The 19,640-nt window shown below is 41.9% G+C and overlaps 1 protein-coding gene across 1 annotated transcript in view; it reads left to right on the plus strand.

Moving 5' to 3' along the window:
* GRIN2A (glutamate ionotropic receptor NMDA type subunit 2A) overlaps positions 1-19,277 on the plus strand; it is an 810,811-nt gene extending 791,534 nt beyond the window's left edge. Inside the window, exons 11-12 of the mRNA XM_044304525.1 lie at positions 13,284-13,522; positions 17,493-19,277. Of these exons, the coding sequence (XP_044160460.1) occupies positions 13,284-13,522; positions 17,493-19,277 (2,024 nt within the window). The remainder of the gene's footprint in view (positions 1-13,283; positions 13,523-17,492) is intronic.
* Positions 19,278-19,640: the final 363 nt, after the last annotated feature.

Consider the following 19,640-nt stretch of genomic DNA (forward strand, 5'->3'; position numbering starts at 1 on the left):
CTCCACCTTGCACATGCTGGACAGACTGTGCGAGCAGCAGCAGGCCATAGTGGAGTTTCAGCTGCAGCACGCACGGGTCAGTCGCACTACAGAACAGCACCACTTCACCACCAATGACTGGGCCTCCATGCGAGACCTGTGTGCCCTGTTGCGCTGTTTCGAGTACTCCACCAACATGGCCAGTGGCGATGACACCGTTATCAGCGTTACAATACCACTTCTATGTCTCCTTGAGAAAACACTTAGGGCGATGATGGAAGAGGAGGTGGCCCAGGAGGAGGAGGAGGAGGAGGAAGAGGGGTCATTTTTAGCACTTTCAGGCCAGTCTCTTCGAAGTGACTCAGAGGGAGGTTTTTGGCAACAGCAGAGGCCAGGTACAAATGTGGCCAGCCAGGGCCCACTACTGGAGGACGAGGATGAGGAGGAGGTGGAGGAGGATGAGGATGAAGCATGGTCACAGCGGGGTGGCACCCAACGCAGCTCGGGTCCATCAGTGGTGCGTGGTTGGGGGGAAAGGCAGGATGAAGACGATACGCCTCCCACAGAGGACAGCTTGTCCTTACCCCTGGGCAGCCTGGCACACATGAGCGACTACATGCTGCAGTGCCTGCGCAACGACAGCAGAGTTGCCCACATTTTAACCTGTGCGGACTACTGGGTTGCCACCCTGCTGGATCCACGCTACAAAGACAATGTGCCCACCTTACTTCCTGCACTGGAGCGTGATAGGAAGATGCGCGAGTACAAGCGCACGTTGGTAGACGCGCTACTGAGAGCATTCCCAAATGTCACAGGGGAACAAGTGGAAGCCCAAGGCCAAGGCAGAGGAGGAGCAAGAGGTCGCCAAGGCAGCTGTGTCACGGCCAGCTCCTCTGAGGGCAGGGTTAGCATGGCAGAGATGTGGAAAACTTTTGTCAACACGCCACAGCTAACTGCACCACCACCTGATACGCAACGTGTTAGCAGGAGGCAACATTTCACTAACATGGTGGAACAGTACGTGTGCACACCCCTCCACGTACTGACTGATGGTTCGGCCCCATTCAACTTCTGGGTCTCTAAATTGTCCACGTGGCCAGAGCTAGCCTTTTATGCCTTGGAGGTGCTGGCCTGCCCGGCAGCCAGCGTTTTGTCTGAACGTGTATTCAGCACGGCAGGGGGCGTCATTACAGACAAACGCAGCCGCCTGTCTACAGCCAATGTGGACAAGCTGACGTTCATAAAAATGAACCAGGCATGGATCCCACAGGACCTGTCCGTTCCTTGTCCAGATTAGACATTAACTACCTCCCCATAACCATATATTATTGGACTCCAGGGCACTTCCTCATTCAATCCTATTTTTATTTTCATTTTACCATTATATTGCGAGGCTACCCAAAGTTGAATGAACCTCTCCTCTGCCTGTGTGCTAGGCATAAATATATGCCAATGGACTGTTGCAGTGGTGGCTGACATGAAGCCTGATTCTCTGCTATGACATGCAGACTAATTCTCTGCTGACATGAAGCCAGATTGTCTGTTACGGGACCTCTCTCCTCTGCCTGGGTGCTGGGCCTAAATTTATGACAATGGACTGTTGCAGTGGTGGCTGACGTGAAGCCTGATTCTCTGCTATGACATGCAGACTGATTCTCTGCTGACATGAAGCCAGATTGTCTGTTACGGGACCTCTCTGCTCTGCCTGTGTGCTAGGCCTAAATATATGCCAATGGACTGTTGCAGTGGTGGGTGACGTGAAGCCTCATTCTCTGCTATGACATGCAGACTGATTCTCTGCTGACATGAAGCCAGATCGTCTGTTACGGGACCTCTCTGCTCTGCCTGTGTGCTAGGCCTAAATATATGCCAATGGACTGTTGCAGTGGTGGGTGACGTGAAGCCTCATTCTCTGCTATGACATGCAGACTGATTCTCTGCTGTCATGAAGCCAGATTGTCTGTTACGGGACCTCTCTGCTCTGCCTGTGTGCTAGGCCTAAATATATGCCAATGGACTGTTGCAGTGGTGGGTGACGTGAAGCCTCATTCTCTGCTATGACATGCAGACTGATTCTCTGCTGACATGAAGCCAGATTGTCTGTTACGGGACCTCTCTCCTCTGCCTGTGTGCTAGGCCTAAATATATGCCAATGGACTGTTGCAGTGGTGGCTGACGTGAAGCCTCATTCTCTGCTATGACATGCAGACTGATTCTCTGCTGACATGAAGCCAGATCGTCTGTTACGGGACCTCTCTGCTCTGCCTGTGTGCTAGGCCTAAATATATGCCAATGGACTGTTGCAGTGGTGGGTGACGTGAAGCCTCATTCTCTGCTATGACATGCAGACTGATTCTCTGCTGTCATGAAGCCAGATTGTCTGTTACGGGACCTCTCTGCTCTGCCTGTGTGCTAGGCCTAAATATATGCCAATGGACTGTTGCAGTGGTGGGTGACGTGAAGCCTCATTCTCTGCTATGACATGCAGACTGATTCTCTGCTGACATGAAGCCAGATTGTCTGTTACGGGACCTCTCTCCTCTGCCTGTGTGCTAGGCCTAAATATATGCCAATGGACTGTTGCAGTGGTGGCTGACGTGAAGCCTCATTCTCTGCTATGACATGCAGACTAATTCTCTGCTGACATGAAGCCAGATTGTCTGTTACGGGACCTCTCTCCTCTGCCTGGGTGCTGGGCCTCAATTTATGACAATGGACTGTTGCAGTGGTGGCTGACGTGAAGCCTGATTCTCTGCTATGACATGCAGACTGATTCTCTGCTGACATGAAGCCAGATCCTCTGTTACGGGACCTCTCTCCTCTGCCTGTGTGTGTGCTGGGCCTAAATATATGCCAATGGACTGTTGCAGTGGTGGCTGACGTGAAGCCTCATTCTCTGCTATGACATGCAGACTGATTCTCTGCTGACATGAAGCCAGATTCTCTGTTACGGGACCTCTCTCCTCTGCCTGTGTGTGTGCTGGGCCTAAATATATGCCAATGGACTGTTGCAGTGGTGGCTGACGTGAAGCCTCATTCTCTGCTATGACATGCAGACTAATTCTCTGCTGACATGAAGACAGATTCTCTGTTACGGGACCTCCCTCCTCTGCCTGGGTGCTGGGCCTAAATATATGCCAATGGACTGTTGCAGTGGTGGCTGACGTGAAGCCTCATTCTCTGCTATGACATGCAGACTAATTCTCTGCTGACATGAAGACAGATTCTCTGTTACGGGACCTCCCTCCTCTGCCTGGGTGCTGGGCCTAAATATATGCCAATGGACTGTTGCAGTGGTGGCTGACGTGAAGCCTCATTCTCTGCTATGACATGCAGACTGATTCTCTGCTGACATGAAGACAGATTCTCTGTTACGGGACCTCTCTCCTCTGCCTGTGTGTGTGCTGGGCCTAAATATATGCCAATGGACTGTTGCAGTGGTGGCTGATGTGAAGCCTCATTCTCTGCTATGACATGCAGACTGATTCTCTGCTGACATGAAGCCAGATTCTCTGTTACGGGACCTCTCTCCTCTGCCTGTGTGTGTGCTGGGCCTAAATATATGCCAATGGACTGTTGCAGTGGTGGCTGACGTGAAGCCTCATTCTCTGCTATGACATGCAGACTGATTCTCTGCTGACATGAAGCCAGATTCTCTGTTACGGGACCTCTCTCCTCTGCCTGTGTGTGTGCTGGGCCTAAATATATGCCAATGGACTGTTGCAGTGGTGGCTGACGTGAAGCCTCATTCTCTGCTATGACATGCAGACTAATTCTCTGCTGACATGAAGACAGATTCTCTGTTACGGGACCTCTCTCCTCTGCCTGTGTGTGTGCTGGGCCTAAATATATGCCAATGGACTGTTGCAGTGGTGGCTGACGTGAAGCCTCATTCTCTGCTATGACATGCAGACTGATTCTCTGCTGACATGAAGCCAGATTCTCTGTTACGGGACCTCTCTCCTCTGCCTGTGTGTGTGCTGGGCCTAAATATATGCCAATGGACTGTTGCAGTGGTGGCTGACGTGAAGCCTCATTCTCTGCTATGACATGCAGACTAATTCTCTGCTGACATGAAGACAGATTCTCTGTTACGGGACCTCCCTCCTCTGCCTGGGTGCTGGGCCTAAATATATGCCAATGGACTGTTGCAGTGGTGGCTGACGTGAAGCCTCATTCTCTGCTATGACATGCAGACTAATTCTCTGCTGACATGAAGACAGATTCTCTGTTACGGGACCTCTCTCCTCTGCCTGGGTGCCGGGGCCTAAATATCTGAGAATGGACTGTTCCAGTGGTGGGTGACGGGAAGCCAGATTCTCTGCTATGGAACCTCTCTCCAATTGATTTTGGTTAATTTTTATTTATTTAATTTTTATTTTAATTCATTTCCCTATCCACATTTGTTTGCAGGGGATTTACCTACATGTTGCTGCCTTTTGCAGCCCTCTAGCTCTTTCCTGGGCTGTTTTACAGCCTTTTTAGTGCCGAAAAGTTCGGGTCCCCATTGACTTCAATGGGGTTCGGGTTCGGGACGAAGTTCGGATCGGGTTCGGATCCCGAACCCGAACATTTCCGGGATGTTCGGCCGAACTTCTCGAACCCGAACATCCAGGTGTTCGCTCAACTCTAGCTGTAAAGTTTTTTTTTCATTTTGAGCTTTTTGTAAACAACATTTTAAATCGACCGGACAACCCTTTAAGTCGCATATTAAGCAATTCTTTGAAGGAGATCATGCCTTAATAATAAAACTATTCCCTTAGCAGAAAGCTAGAAATCAATATTCTTCTACAATGATAAACTAATTTATGTAGGGTAAAATTATTTCATCCACTTCTTAGTCACCTACAGAGGGTTACAGTGAGGAACAGAAGTATTTGAACACCCTGCAATTTTGCAAGTTCTTCCACTTAGAAATCATAGAGGGGTATGAAATTCACATTGTAGGTGCATTCCCACTCTGAGAGACAGATTTTGTTTAAAAAAATCAGGAAATCACATTGTATGATTTTTAAAGAATTTATTTGTCTTGCACTGCTAAACATAAGTATTTGAACACCTTAGAAACAGCAAGAATTCTGTCTCTCAAAGACCTGTTACTGTGCATTTAAAAAGTCTACCTCTACTCCACTCAGTAATCTAACTTAGTAGCACCTGTCTGAGCTCTTTAAAGACGCCTGTCCACCCCAAAGTCAGTCAGACGTCAACTACTACCATGGGCAAGACTAAAGAGCTGTCAAAAGACACCAGAGAAAAAATTGTTGACGTCCACAAGGCTGGAAAGGGCTAAGGGGCAATTGCCAAACAGCTTGGTGAAAATAGATCAACTGTTGGATCAATTGTTATAAAATGGAAGAGGCTAAATACGACTGTCAGTCTCCCTTGGACTGGGGCTCCATGCAAGATCTCACCTTGTGGGGTATCACTGATGATAAGAAAGGTGAGGAATCAGCCCAGAACTACAAGGGAGATGCTGGTCAATGACATGAAGAGAGCTGAGACCACAGTTTCAATGGTTACTGTCGGTAGAACACTACGCCGTCATGGTTTCAAATCATGCATTGCACGGAAGGTTCCCCTGCTCAAGTCATCACATGTCCAGGCCCGTCTGAAGTTTGCCAATGACCATCTGGATGATCTAGAGGAGACATAGGTGATGGTGGTCAGCTGAGACCAAAGTAGAACTTTTTGGTCTAAACTTCACTCGTCGTGTTTGGAGGAAAAAGAAGGATTAGTTGCATCCCAAGAACACCATCCCTACTATTAAGCATGGGTTGGTAACATCATGCTTTGGGGGTGTTTTTCTGCGAAGGGAATAGGACGACTGCACTGTATTAAGGAGAGGATAAATGCAGCTATTTATTGTGAGATTTTGAGCAACAACCTCCTTCCCTCCGTCAGAGCATTGAAGATGGGTCGTGGCTGGGTCTTCCAACATGACAACGACCCGAAACATGCATCTAGGCTAACCAAGGAGTGGCTCCATAAGAAGCATATCAAGGTTCTGGAGTGGCCTAGCCAGTCTCCAGACCTAAATCCAATAAAACATCTTTGGAGCCCTGAAACATGACAGATCTGTGTGGAGGAGTGGGCCAAAATCCCTGTTGCAGTGTGTGCAAACCTGGTCAAGAACTACAGAAAAACGTTTGACCTCTGTAATTGCAAACAAAGGCTTCTGTACCAAATATTAACACTGTTTTTCATTTAATGTGATTTCCAGATTTTTTTTTTTTATTCTGTCTCTCAGAGTGGGAATGCACCTACAATGGATTTCAGACCCCTCCATGATTTCTAAGTGGGAGATCTTGCAAAATCGCAGGGTGTTCAAAAATTTCTCTTCCCCATTGTATGTGGATGAATTAATGATTTTTCCCCTCTATGTAATTATTTGGTAGCATTTATTTTTATTCTTATAACGTTCTAAACTTCAAATTGTAAATTTCATCAATTTATACCATACAATTAAGTAAAGTAGACGTGCATAAACCTTGGTATTTTCGTCTAGCAAATAGATGCTAATAATCAGACCAACATATTATTGCTTTTCTGTGATGAAGTTATAGAAAATGGGAGTAATATATATAAATAGACTGTGTGTTGGCTTTTTAAAATAATGGTAAAAATAATGTAATTCCTTAGAAAATTTAAGAAATTCATTAAAGGAATGCAAAGGAAACATTGAGCAAATCAGGCCTCTGAAAAACAAGGCTAATTGCCAATTTTCTCACTTTCTTTCTGTGTACTTGTTTGGGTAAATTTCACCCCAAAATATTGTAAAAAAGACAAAAAATAACATTTGCAATTATACATTTTCAACTAGTGATTAAAAATGGATATTATTCCAACAATAACCATTTTTTATGGTGATTTATTCAACACAGTGGTTAGGCAAATCTCATATATCACACCTACTGATCCCGTTATACAGAACTTCAACTAAACCTACTACATCCTCAGGCTTTATGTTCATGACCATCTGCATTTTAGTTCTCAATACAGTATGCAAAACAGAATTGTACTATAGATTATGTCATTCTATGTGGGGTAAGAATCTATATACCACAACATTTTTACACAACGGTATGCACAACTCCACTGAGATACACAGTTTGGATATTTAGGATCTATTCTGTGTGAATATAGTTGTGCATGGCAAAAAACGAAACCTACAGATGCAGCAGAGTTAACAGTCACAGTGACAACGTGTTAACTAGATGTGATAACCGATGTCACCAAGTGTGACTGTTAACTCTGCTGCATCCGTAAAATAAAACAACAATAAATTCTTAAAGAGTTAAGTCATATTCTTCTGCTAAATCTGCATGGAACTTTATCACCACTACACCAGAATGATGATCACTATTGAACCAATTATAAATGACTCTATACATATATATATATATATATATATATATATATACAGTACAGACCACAAGTTTGGACACACCTATTCATTCAAAGAGTTTTCTTTTTTTCATGACTATGAAAATTGTAGATTCACACTGAAGGCATCGAAACTATGAATTAACACATGTGGAATTATATACATAACAAAAAAGTGTGAAACAACTGAAAATATGTCATATTCTAGGTTCTTCAAAGTAGCCATCTTTTGCTTTTGATGATGCCTGAGAGAGCAGATATGTGTCTGTACACCAGATGTCACTGTGCTGGTCACACCTTTCCCCCGTTCCCTGCACTGCCGTCTGCTCTCTCCCTGGATTCTTCAGAAAAAAACTTTAACTCCTTCAGTAGCAAAGACTCAGGGCTGAAAGCTTTACTGAGTAGCTGCAGGCAGTGAGGAGACAAATGCTGGGCACAGAAGCTGACAGAGCACGATGAACAAGAACAGGTAGGGGGAAGATCCCGTGTGTATCAGCAGTGTCATTGTATAGCTGGGACTTGTAGTCCTACACATTCAACATGCTGCTGAATATCCCAGCGGGCAGAGATGTCACTCAGGGCTGGACTTGTATTCACTCCCTTTGCAGAGCAGGGGGAGGGGCAGAGACTGTTGTTATTGCAGGTAAACAAAGGGCCAGAAGAGAGTCAAGGAAATGAGGAAACATATATATTATAATTTTTTTTGCCTAAAACTTGCTTAGCTTAGTTATTTATTGCTGCCCATCAGATTTACAGCGATATATTTTTTTTTTTTCCGCACAAAATAATGCTGACCCAGTCACAATATTCAACTATATCATGGTCCTGAGGAAAGCAATACAGTTCAATTCAGGGGTCACCTGCGCCTGCCAGTCAGGTTCATAAGTACCTGATGATCCTGATATTTTTAATTCTGAGAACCTCAGATTGATGTGAAACCAGCTGGCGGCTGGGAGGAGGGCTTAGCTTTGGCCCCCCGGAAAATTTTCCTGTAAGATCTATGTATAGGCCACCCTTGGATATGACCACGATTCATGGACTGTGTCACCATATTGCAATAGCTTTTCTGCTTTTATATAATGTTTTATGTAATCTGGAACAATATAGTATGAACATACGCAAAAACACAAAATGCAATCGCACTCTGCAACCAGCACTCTGCCCTGCCTTTATGCTGGATGTTGAATAAGGCATTGGTGTACATTTTGGCCAAAGCGTAATAAGCCACTCACCACGTCAAGGTCGCCTTCATGAGTGGTCCCTAACACTAGTTCCTACCTTTTATGGGCCATGACAGCCACACAAAGTCCAGGGATCGCAGGTACAGCATGCACGCCAAGCACACTCTGCTTTTAACCCCGTCCGGTGCCATTACAGCTTTCATCGGATCCAGGGATGCAAGTACCAACATGCATGCTGAGCCCACTATATACTTCTCCTGGAGCCAAATGGCTACTAGTAGGTGCTATATAAGCAGACTCAGTTTTATACTGACTTTAAAACCAGCCTCCAGGGCATACTAACTGGTCAGGTGTGCATGACATAGTATGAACATAACATCTATTTTGTTAAAGGGGTTGTCTCACTTCAGTAAATAGCATTTATCATGTGGAGAAAGTTAATACAAGACACTTACTGATGTATTGTTATTATCCAAATCGCTTTCTTTGCTGGCTGGATTCATTTTTCTATCACATTATACACTGCTCATTTCCATGGTTACAGACCACTCTGCAATCCATCAAAGGTGGTCGTGCTTGCACAATATAGGAAAAAGCACTAGCCTACGTGTGCTTCTACGGTCCCGGCCACCAGAGAGGCTGATGTTTTTTTCCTATAGCACGACCACCACTGATGGATTGCAGTGTGTTCTGTAACCATGAAAACCAGCAGTGTATAATGTAATAGAAAAATGAATCCAGCCAGCAAAGGAAGCAATTTGGATACTCACAAAACATTAGTAAGTGCCTTGTATTAACTTTTTCTACATGATAACTCCCACTTATTGAAGCGAGACAACCCTTTTAAACCACATCCTGCTATAGTCCTACTTCTGCCCACTCCACATCATTGTTATTTGCTACGCACATATTTAAATTAATTTGTTAAAAATGATCCATATTGAATTACATCTCAAAGCTAATTACATTTGCTTTTGTTTGTATGTACATGGAATGTATCAATATTACATTGATTTCTCAGAAAAGGGAAAGCTTCTCCTAACAATTAAAATGTTCTGATTGATCTGTTTTAGAAAGGCCTGAAGGCAAAAGGTTTTGTATCATATCTGTCCTATTTTTCTGGACTTTCATAGGTGATTATTTTGAACTCTAATGGGTATTTTTGTTTTCCACAGTATTTGACTCTATGTTTCTAAATGTCAGCTGGCATATATCTTTGAATTGAGCACCTGAGGCCTGTGTTCTAATTGACAAGAAAGCATGCTATGAATTTCCAATTGTTCCATAATCTATCTGGCCAGGCAAATAGCAACGTTCAAATCAGTGGTGTATTATGTCCCTACAATCTTCTAGTTTATGATTATGAGAGACACAGAAATGGACCTCAAAATATCAAATACTTATTTTTTGAGAAATCAGTTGGATAAACTACATAATACTGACTTCAAGTATTAGGATGCCAAAAACATCTAACAAAAATAATATAAAATAACGTACTCTAAGAAAACAGTTTAGTTTCATAAGGCTACTTTTACAAGGATAGCTCTTCAATATCAGATCAATGGCAGTCTGAAAACCAGCATACCCGCCAATCAGCTGTTTCAGAATAGATCTGGAGATGGAAGTCGGCACTGGAACTTCATTGTACAGGGTGGGCCATTCATATGGATACACCTTAATAAAATGGGAATGGTTGGTGATATTAACTTCCTGTTTGTGGTTTGAAGTCGGCCATTTTGAATCTAACTTTTGTTTTTTCAATAGGAAGAGGGTCATGTGACACATGAAACTTATTGGGAATTTCACTTATTGAGTTGTTTACAAGTTTCTGACCACTTATAAAAAGTGTTCAATGTGCTGCCCATTGTGTTGGATTTTCAATGCAACCCTCTTCTTCCACTCTTCACACACTGATAGCAACACCGCAGGAGAAATGCTAGCACAGGCTTCCAGTATCCGTAGTTTCAGGTGCTGCACATCTCATATCTGAAGGCAATTGTCTATGCTATGGCTATCAGTGTGTGAAGAGTGGGAAAAGAGGGTTGCATTGACAATCCAACACAATGAGCAGCACATTGAACACATTTTATAAGTGGTCAGAAACTTGTAAATAACTCATGAAAGAATAAAGTTACGTTAAAACCAAGCATACCATTGTTTTTCTTGTGAAATTCCCAATAAGTTTGATGTGTCACATGACCCTCTTCCTATTGAAAAAACAAAAGTTGGATTCAAAATGGCCGACTTCAAAATGGCCGCCATCATCACCACCCATCTTGAAAAGTTTCCCCCCTCACATATACTAATGTGCCACAAATAGGAAGTTAATATCACCAACCATTCCCATTTTATTAAGGTGTATCCATATAAATGGCCCACCCTGTATAGTGGATGGAGAGGGTAACCACATTGCTGCTCTCATTGAAGTGAATGGGAGCAGTGATGCAGTTACAAGCCCTGTCCACTGCGGAATGGATGGAACTGTATAATTACATCAGAGCTACTCTAAAAAATATGATTGGCGGGGGTACGTGGTGTCACTTCCCACTGATCAGATTTTGATGGCCGATCCTGAGGATATGCCATCAATATTAAAAACGTGGTATCCCTTTAAGGACCACTCTGTATTCCTGATGGGTGGCCCAGGGCTTTAAAACCCCCTTTAATGTATATTTACTGGGTTTAATTTAGCTGCTGAGTAATCAGGCATCCGAATGTCAGAGACAGTGGAGAGAAGACACAAGTGGTTTTCAGAAACCACTGTCTTCTTCTGTCTTTCACTACTTCTGTCTCTGAAATACACAGTGCTCAATGAGTGGTCATATGATCTCCGGGATGCTGGTACTAAACTCTAAATAGCCCCAGCACAGACCTAACACTCACAATTGTCACTGCAACAAGGCAGATCTCCTTAGTTACAGTAGAAAATATATAGTTAATAATAATAATTAGAAATTAGTGAATTTCATGTTATGAAATTAGTTTACTCTTCGTTTGGTGGTAAAAGCAGAATTTCGTTTTGGATTCTGTTACCACGGACCATAACGGAATTCTATAACGGAATTCATAACGGAATGTTTTGCAGCCCATAGCCTCTAAAGGCATTCCTTTATGCATTCCATCATAGAATTGCGTTATGGTCCGTGGTAACGGAATCCATAAGTCAATTCTGCTTTTACCACCAAGCAAAGCATGAATGAATTTCAAAATATGAAATTCACTTATCTCTAACAAGAATAATAAAAATAACCATAATTCCATTCTGCAAAAAATGCTCCCTCGTCAATCCTTGTTGTACCCCTAGAATATATATATATATTTTTTTTTTTTTTACTTTTTATTAAACAATAGGCCTAAACGTTTTAAATAAACAAGTGCAATTGAAAACGACACTGCAAAACTTACAGTATGTAACTAGTCCAGCAAACAAGAAAGTTAAACTAATACATGCTAAAATGGTGTCTGGTCCTGAAGACTCAAAATACTCTTTGCCTGAATTAGCTAGGGTACAGCCACGTGTTCAGGTTTCTTGATGCCATTTTGGAAGCCAAAACCAGGGGTGAATTAAGAAAAGAGTAGCGTATGTCCTTTATAAGTTTGCTTCTTTTATGATCCACTTCAGATTTTTGCTTCCAAAACTGCATCAGGAAACCTGACCATGTGGCCATACCCTTAGTAATCAAATATCTACAAGTCAATTTTACCTGACAGAAAACAAAAAAACAAACAAAAAAAACTTATAAAAGCTTATAAAAAACTTTTTCCCCAGAAAAGGTGCAAAAGTGTATACTATATATGGAATCACCACAGTCTTAATGACCCTTATAATTACCCATAAATCAGCAGCACAAATGCTTTTTGTTCCATTCCCCCAAACAAATTCAACCATTTATATGTACCCAGAATGGTTCTATCAAGAATTGTGACTAATTACCCAAAAACCAAACCCTTATATGCCCATATGAATCAACAAATACAAATGTTATAGCTCTTGGAAAGCTGCATATTAAAAACAATATCTTTTTTCATGAACTGTGCTATGATTATTCAAAAGTAGTAGAAACATTAAGGAAAACTATAGATATTTTATATCACAATAGATGTATCTGGCAATTGCAGCATTGCTCCTATTGAAGTGAATAGGGGTAGCTCTGTAGTGAATAGATTAATTCAATACACAGTGGACAGAGCTGGATAATTCTGGCATTACTTCCGATGTCAGAGGTATTCTTAAACAGCTGAAAGCTTATCCCCAGGATAGGCCATAAATATTTGAATTCTGGAAAGCTGTTATTTTTTCTATGATAATACTAAAATACTATAGATACGTATAAAGGGAATCTGTCCCCATTTTTCTGCTGCACTCACTTTTAAATGCTAACAGCTCCAACTCAAGTCAATAAGTCCCCACTCCTGGCCTCACAGCTCTTTCTGGCGACTTGCCTTTGATTGACATGTTCTTTTCCCAACTGAATCAATAGCAGGTAGGTGGGGAAAGCCAGGAGCTTGTGAATATTCGAGAGTCACCATTGTGCACTGGAGCTGTTCAATACCAGATTTTGGCAAAATGTCTGAGTCAATTAAATAAAGTGATGCCACATTTTCCTAAGGAGATCTGTCACTTGTTTATGTTGCCCTTAGTTAGGACACTATAAAACAGGTGACAGATTCCCTTTAACTGACAGTTATAGATTTCAATGTGAAGATAACTCAATAAACAAACCTTTTTTTGTCACTTAGGTGAGATGGAAGAACTAGAGACTTTGTGGCTTACTGGCATTTGTCACAATGAGAAAAATGAAGTTATGAGCAGCCAGTTGGATATTGACAACATGGCGGGTGTCTTCTACATGCTGGCAGCTGCCATGGCCTTGAGTCTTATAACATTTGTTTGGGAACATTTATTTTACTGGAAACTCAGATTCTGTTTTACTGGTGTTTGTTCAGAAAAACCAGGACTGCTATTTTCAATAAGTAGGGTAAGTCATATAATTAATAGTGCTTGTAATATTAAATAAATCTAATATATAAAGCCAAGGGTATGTATGTGTGTATGTTTGCTAAAGCAATTTGCACCTCTGCATTTACAATCACTAAATTTGGCACACAGGTACATCAGGTGTCTGGGAAGGTTTTAGACCAAGTCTCAGCTCTCTAGGATGTACCGATATTCCCCAAAAATATGGCACATCACATGATCTACATTAGCCAATAGAAGCCTGCAGGGCTTTCTTCTCATATCCCAGCTGCCATACATACGGTCACATGCCCGTTATCAACCAATAGAAGCTTGCAGAACTTAAGTCTCCACATACACACAGTTTTACACCAGGTTTCCATAACAAACCAGACCTTTTTCTTCACTGCTGTAGGTCAGCTTTAAAGGGGCAGGGCGCTGTGGATGACATTGTTAAGGGAGCAGAGTGCTGTGGAGGTCACAGTTAAGGGGGAAAGTAGGGTGGCCATTCAGGCCACCCTCAAAAGACAGAGTTAAAAACCCTGCCGCTGACCCAGTTAGGCTACCCCCCCATTCCACTCCGCAGCCAGCGGGGATTGAAAAAAATTAACGTAAAAATCAACTGTTGTCAGCTGCAGGCATGAGAGGTTCACTTTCGTCCTGTAGCTCACGCTCAGACAGCACAGTGCTGCTGTCTGAGAGTGAGCTGTTCAAAAGGACATCCCTATGGGGGGGGGTCAGGCTGTTGTGGAAATATTGTGGAAATCACTGTTAAAGAGATGGGGTACTTTGGAGGTCACTAATAAAGGGCTAACCGCTGTGGAGGTCACGGTTAAATGGGTGGGCTGCTGTGGACTTCACTGTTTAAGGTGAGGGATGCTATGGAGGTCATTGTTAAAGGGGTGGGTGCTGTGGAGGTCTCTGTTAAGGGGGCAGGGAATGGTGGAGGTCAAAGTTAAGGATTTAGTCTGCTATGGAGGTCAGTGTTAAGGGGAGGGGTCCTGTAGAGGTGACTGTTAAAGTGGCGGGGTGTTGTGGTCACATTTTAAGGCAACGGAGCTCTGTGGAAGTCACTGTTAAGCGAGCGAGTTATTGTGGAAATCATTGTTAACGAGACAGTGTACTGTGGGGATCACTAATAAAGGGGCGGATGCTTTGGAGGTCACTGTTAAAGGGACATACACTGTGGAGGTCACTGTAAAGGGAGGATTGCACTGTGAAGGCCACTATTAAAAGGGCAGCAGGAAACGGTGAGGTCACTGTTAAGGCAGTGGGGTACTGTGAGGTCACTGTTAAGGGAGCGGGTTACAGTGGAGGTCACTGTTAGGGGAGTCGGGAATGGTGGAGGTCACAGTTAAGGGGACTGTAACCTATGGTCAGTGTTAAGGGGTAGGTGCTGTAGAGGTCACTGTTAAGGGGTGGGCTCTGTGGATATCACTTTCAAGGGGGTGGAGTGCTGTGGAACTCACTGTTAAAAGGACAGGTTGCTGTGAAGGTCAAAATTAAGAGGGTGGGCTGTTGTGGAGGTCCCATTTTAATAAAATGGGGCACTGTGGGGGGTCAGTGTTAAGGGCTGAGGGGCTGTGTAGGTCACTGTTAAGGAGGCGGGGTACTGTAGATGCCACTGTTGATATCTTTTAACGACACACACAGACAATAAATGAAATAAATGAAATATACCCGTGCAAAGCCGGATTCTTACAATATACACAGGTTTTGTCTCTGACAAGGACATACATTGCCTTGAAAAAGTATTCACCCCGTTGACTTTTTTTGTGTTTTGGTGCCTCACAGCCTGGAATTAACATGGATTGTTTGAGGATTTGCATCATTTAATTTACAGAACATGCCCTCAACTTTGAAGATGTTTTTTTTTTATTATTGTGAAGCAAACAACAAATAGGACAAAATAACAGAAAAAGTCAATGTGCATAACAATTCACTCCCCTAAAGTCAATACTTTGTAGAGCCACCTTTTGCGGCAATTACAGCTCCAAGTCGCTTTGGATAAGTCTCTATGAGCAGTTGCCACATCTTACCACTGGGATTTTTGCATATTCCTCCTTGCAAAACTGCTCCAGCTCCTTTAAGTTGGATGGTTTGCGCTTGAACAGCAATCTTTAAGTCTGACAACATATTTTCTATTGGATTGAGAAGTGGGCTTTGACTAGGCCATTCTAACACATTTACACGTTTCCCCGTAAACCACTCAATTGTTGCTTTAGCAATGTGTTTGGGGTCATTGTCCTGATGGAAGGTGAACCTCTGTCCTAGCCTCAAATCACGCACAGAGTGGTATAGATTTTGCTCAAGAATATCCCTGTATTTAGCACCATCCATCTTTCCCTCAACTCTGACCAGTTTCCCAGTCCCGGCTGCTGAAAAACATCCCCACAGCATGATGATGCCACCACCATATTTCACTGTGGGGATGGTGTTCTTTGCGTGATGTGATGTGTTGGGTTTGTGCCAAACATTGCGTTTTCTTTGATGGCCGAAAAGTTTTATTTTAATCTCATAAGATCAGAGCACCTTCCTCTATACATTTTGGGAGTCTTCCACATGCCTTTTCGCAAACTTACAACATGCCTTTTGTTTTTTGCTGAAAGTAATGGCTTTCTTCTGGCCACTCTGCAATAAAGCCCAACTCTATGGAGCGTACGGCTTATTGTCGTCCTATGTACAGATACTCCATTCTCTGCTGTGGAACTCTGCAGCTCCTCCAGGGTTACCTTAGGATCTGTGCCGCCTCTTTGATTAATGCCCTCCTTGCCTGGTCCATGAGTATTGATGAGCGGCCGTCACTTGACAGGTTTGCTGTTGTGCCATGTTCTTTCTATTTGGTTATGATAGATTTGATGGTGCTTGGTTAGTGATGCCTCTTGCTTAGGTGTTGCAGCCTCTGGGGTCTTTCAAAAAAGGTGTGTGTATGTAATGACAGATCATATGACACTTAGATTGCACACAGGTTGACATCATTTCACTAATTATGTGACTTCTGAAGGTAATTGGTTGCAATATAGCTTTTTATGGGCTTCCTAACAAACGGGGTAAATACATACGCACATGCCAATTTTCTGTTTTCTATTTCTAAACAATAGTTTTATTTATATATTTTTCTCATTTCACTTCACCAACTTAGACTATTGTTTTCTGATCTATTACATAAAATTCAGATTAACAAAACATTAAACTTAAGGCATTAAAAAAGTCAAGGGGGGGGGAAGGGTGAATACTTTTGCAGGGCACTGTATTTGAATTGCTGTGTAACTATACCACTCAGTTAATAGATATGGTTCATTCAGAAAATTTGGTATGTAAAGCTAGTTATGCACATGGGGGACTTATACAATGCTCCTCAATAGTAGGTGTTGAAGCTAAAGTCGATTTGGGCATGTTGAATTTTAACATCCCTAATAATTTTTCCTCTTTGGACCTATTCTGCTGCCAGTGGTGCTTAGCAGAGGCTTATTTTCCCCGCCACATAGAAATATGTAGACATGCAAGCTCAGCTGAATCCTTCGACATAGAAAGGTTTGGAAACATAAAAGCTTTGCTAAATGTGCATGTTTATTGTGTAGTGTTCAGAAATAAATGTCAGTCAAACAAGTCTTTAGTGCAGGGATGTCAAACTCGTGGCCCTCCAGCTGTTGCAAAACTACAACTCCCATCATGCCTGGGCATACTACAGCTATCAGGGAATGATGGGAGTTGTAGTTTTGCAACATCTGGAGGGCCATGAGTTTGACATCCATGCTTTAGTGGTATTCTACATCAGGTGACATAATTATTTGAGTTAAAAATGTTATAATATTTAGATGTTAGTGTTATAGCTTATTGTATAATTACAAAGGTTGCTCTACATATAGAGGTTTCCATAGCTCTCTTTCATTAACAATTAAAAAAGTATTACTACTATATAACATAGCTCAAATTGTTATGTAGCATATAGTAGGAATAAAAACTAATATGTTGCTGCATATTTCTTCTAGGGCATTTATAGCTGCATTCATGGCGTTCACATAGAAGAGAAAAAGAAATCTTTAGATTTCAGCTTTACTGCTTCCCAAACCAATATGTTAAAATTGTTGAGATCATCTAAAAACATGGCTAATTTGACTAATTTGAACCCTTCTCAATGCAATTCACCAAAAAGGACATCGGATTATATTCACAGAGGTTCACTGCTAATGGACATGGTTCTAGACAAAGGGAACCTAATCTATTCTGATAATAGACCTTTCCAACAAAAAGAGATTTATGCAGAAAATACACATGATCTCTCCATGTTAGCTAGTAATCGCCATAAAGACAACCTTAACAATTATGTGTTCCAAGGCCAACATCCACTCACCCTTAATGAATCCAATCCCAATACCGTTGAAGTTGCTGTCAGTGCAGAGCCAAAGATGAATTCTAGGCCAAGACAACTTTGGAAGAAGTCTGTAGAGACGTTGAGACAAAATCAAGGTTCAATTAATGAAAATGGTACTGATGAGCCCAAGCTATCTAGTAAAAACCAACGCTTCCTTCCTGAAGATGGACATTTTTCTGATGCTTCAGAGACATCAAGTAGAGCAACTTGTCATGTAGACCATGAAAATAATACCAAACATCACAAAAGTAAAGACAACTTAAAAAAGCGATCTGGATCTAAATTCCCTAGAGACTGTAGTGAAGTTGAGTTGTCCTACTTAAACACCAAACAAGGATCCATTCGTGATACAATTTACGCAATCAATGATGATAAGGAACCCAATTTCTTGATAGAGCAGCCCCAGTATAGTGAAAATGCTCCTGTTCAAGAGGAAGGAGATTATCCTGAAGTATACCAAGATCACAATGACAATTACAGAAAGTCTGAACCCTCCCTGCATGGGAATAGAACTCCCATACATAATGACAATAGTCTTCCAAATAATGACATACAATATAAGCTGTTTGCTAAGCACTATAGTGTAAAGGAAAAAAATGCACCTATGACTGAAGTCAATGACAGATATAGACAAAATTCTACACATTGCAGAAGCTGTCTTTCAAATGTGCCCAGTTATGCCAGTCATTTTTCTGCCAGGTCGCCATACAAGTGTGATGATTGCCTACATATAGGAAATCTATATGATATTGATGAAGATCAAATGCTACATGAGGCTCCCAACTCTATGCATTCTGAAGCTGTTTATGAGCACAACTGGATTGACAACAATGCTCTTCAATTTCAGAAGAAAAACAAGTTACAAATTCACAGGCAGCATTCTTGTGACAACATAAATAAGTCCAGAGAGTCTGATGCTGGAAGGCAATCCCGTAGCATAAGTTTGAAAGACAAGGAACGATATTTAGAAGAAAACCCCTTTGCTAATATTCTTATTGTCCCCCATGAAAAACTATTGGGAAATAAGACTCCACTTTTTACACAATCTTTAAAGGAAAACAAGAGGAGCAAGTCCCTTTATCCTGACATTACTTCTGAAAACCCATTTCTGCATCCTTTTCATGAGAACCAAAAACTGAGTCATGGACGGAGCTCTTCGGACATATACAAACAATCCTCAACATCAAAATCAAGAAATGATAATTATTTAAGATCATCAATAAAATCCACTACTTCATACTCCTTGAGGGATGGACGAATACCCAATGACATGTGTGCTTCAGAGTATGTTATGCCTTATGTCTCAAGCAAGAATAGTCTGTACCCAACTCCAAGGGTTGTAGATTCCTGCAGCAATAGACGTGTATTTAAGAAAATGCCTAGCATTGAATCAGATGTTTAAAATGTATGTATTTATGTACCACATGTTATGTTAAAGCCTGAAAATATAGTGTAGCTGCCAACACTTTAAAGGCAACCATTAGAATAATAATTTAGAAGAGCAGTAAATGTTTTTGCTTACTTTCATTTCTGTAGGGCTTCCAGGTGTCTCCGTTTACATAAGGAATTTATAGTTTTGTCATTGTATTTGCCCAATTTAATTTTTGGTACTATGGCATGATGCCTGTCTCACAAGATGACCTGTACCATACTAAGTTCAAAATGGTATTTTAATTGTATTAAAAAACACATAGAAAAAAGATGTTGAAACCCTCAAGATAAAAAAAAAGAAAAACTCAGAAAAACTTTTGCTGACCGCATCATT

Source organism: Bufo gargarizans, chromosome 8 (genome assembly GCF_014858855.1).
Source record: "Bufo gargarizans isolate SCDJY-AF-19 chromosome 8, ASM1485885v1, whole genome shotgun sequence".
Taxonomy (NCBI): Eukaryota; Metazoa; Chordata; class Amphibia; order Anura; family Bufonidae; genus Bufo; species Bufo gargarizans.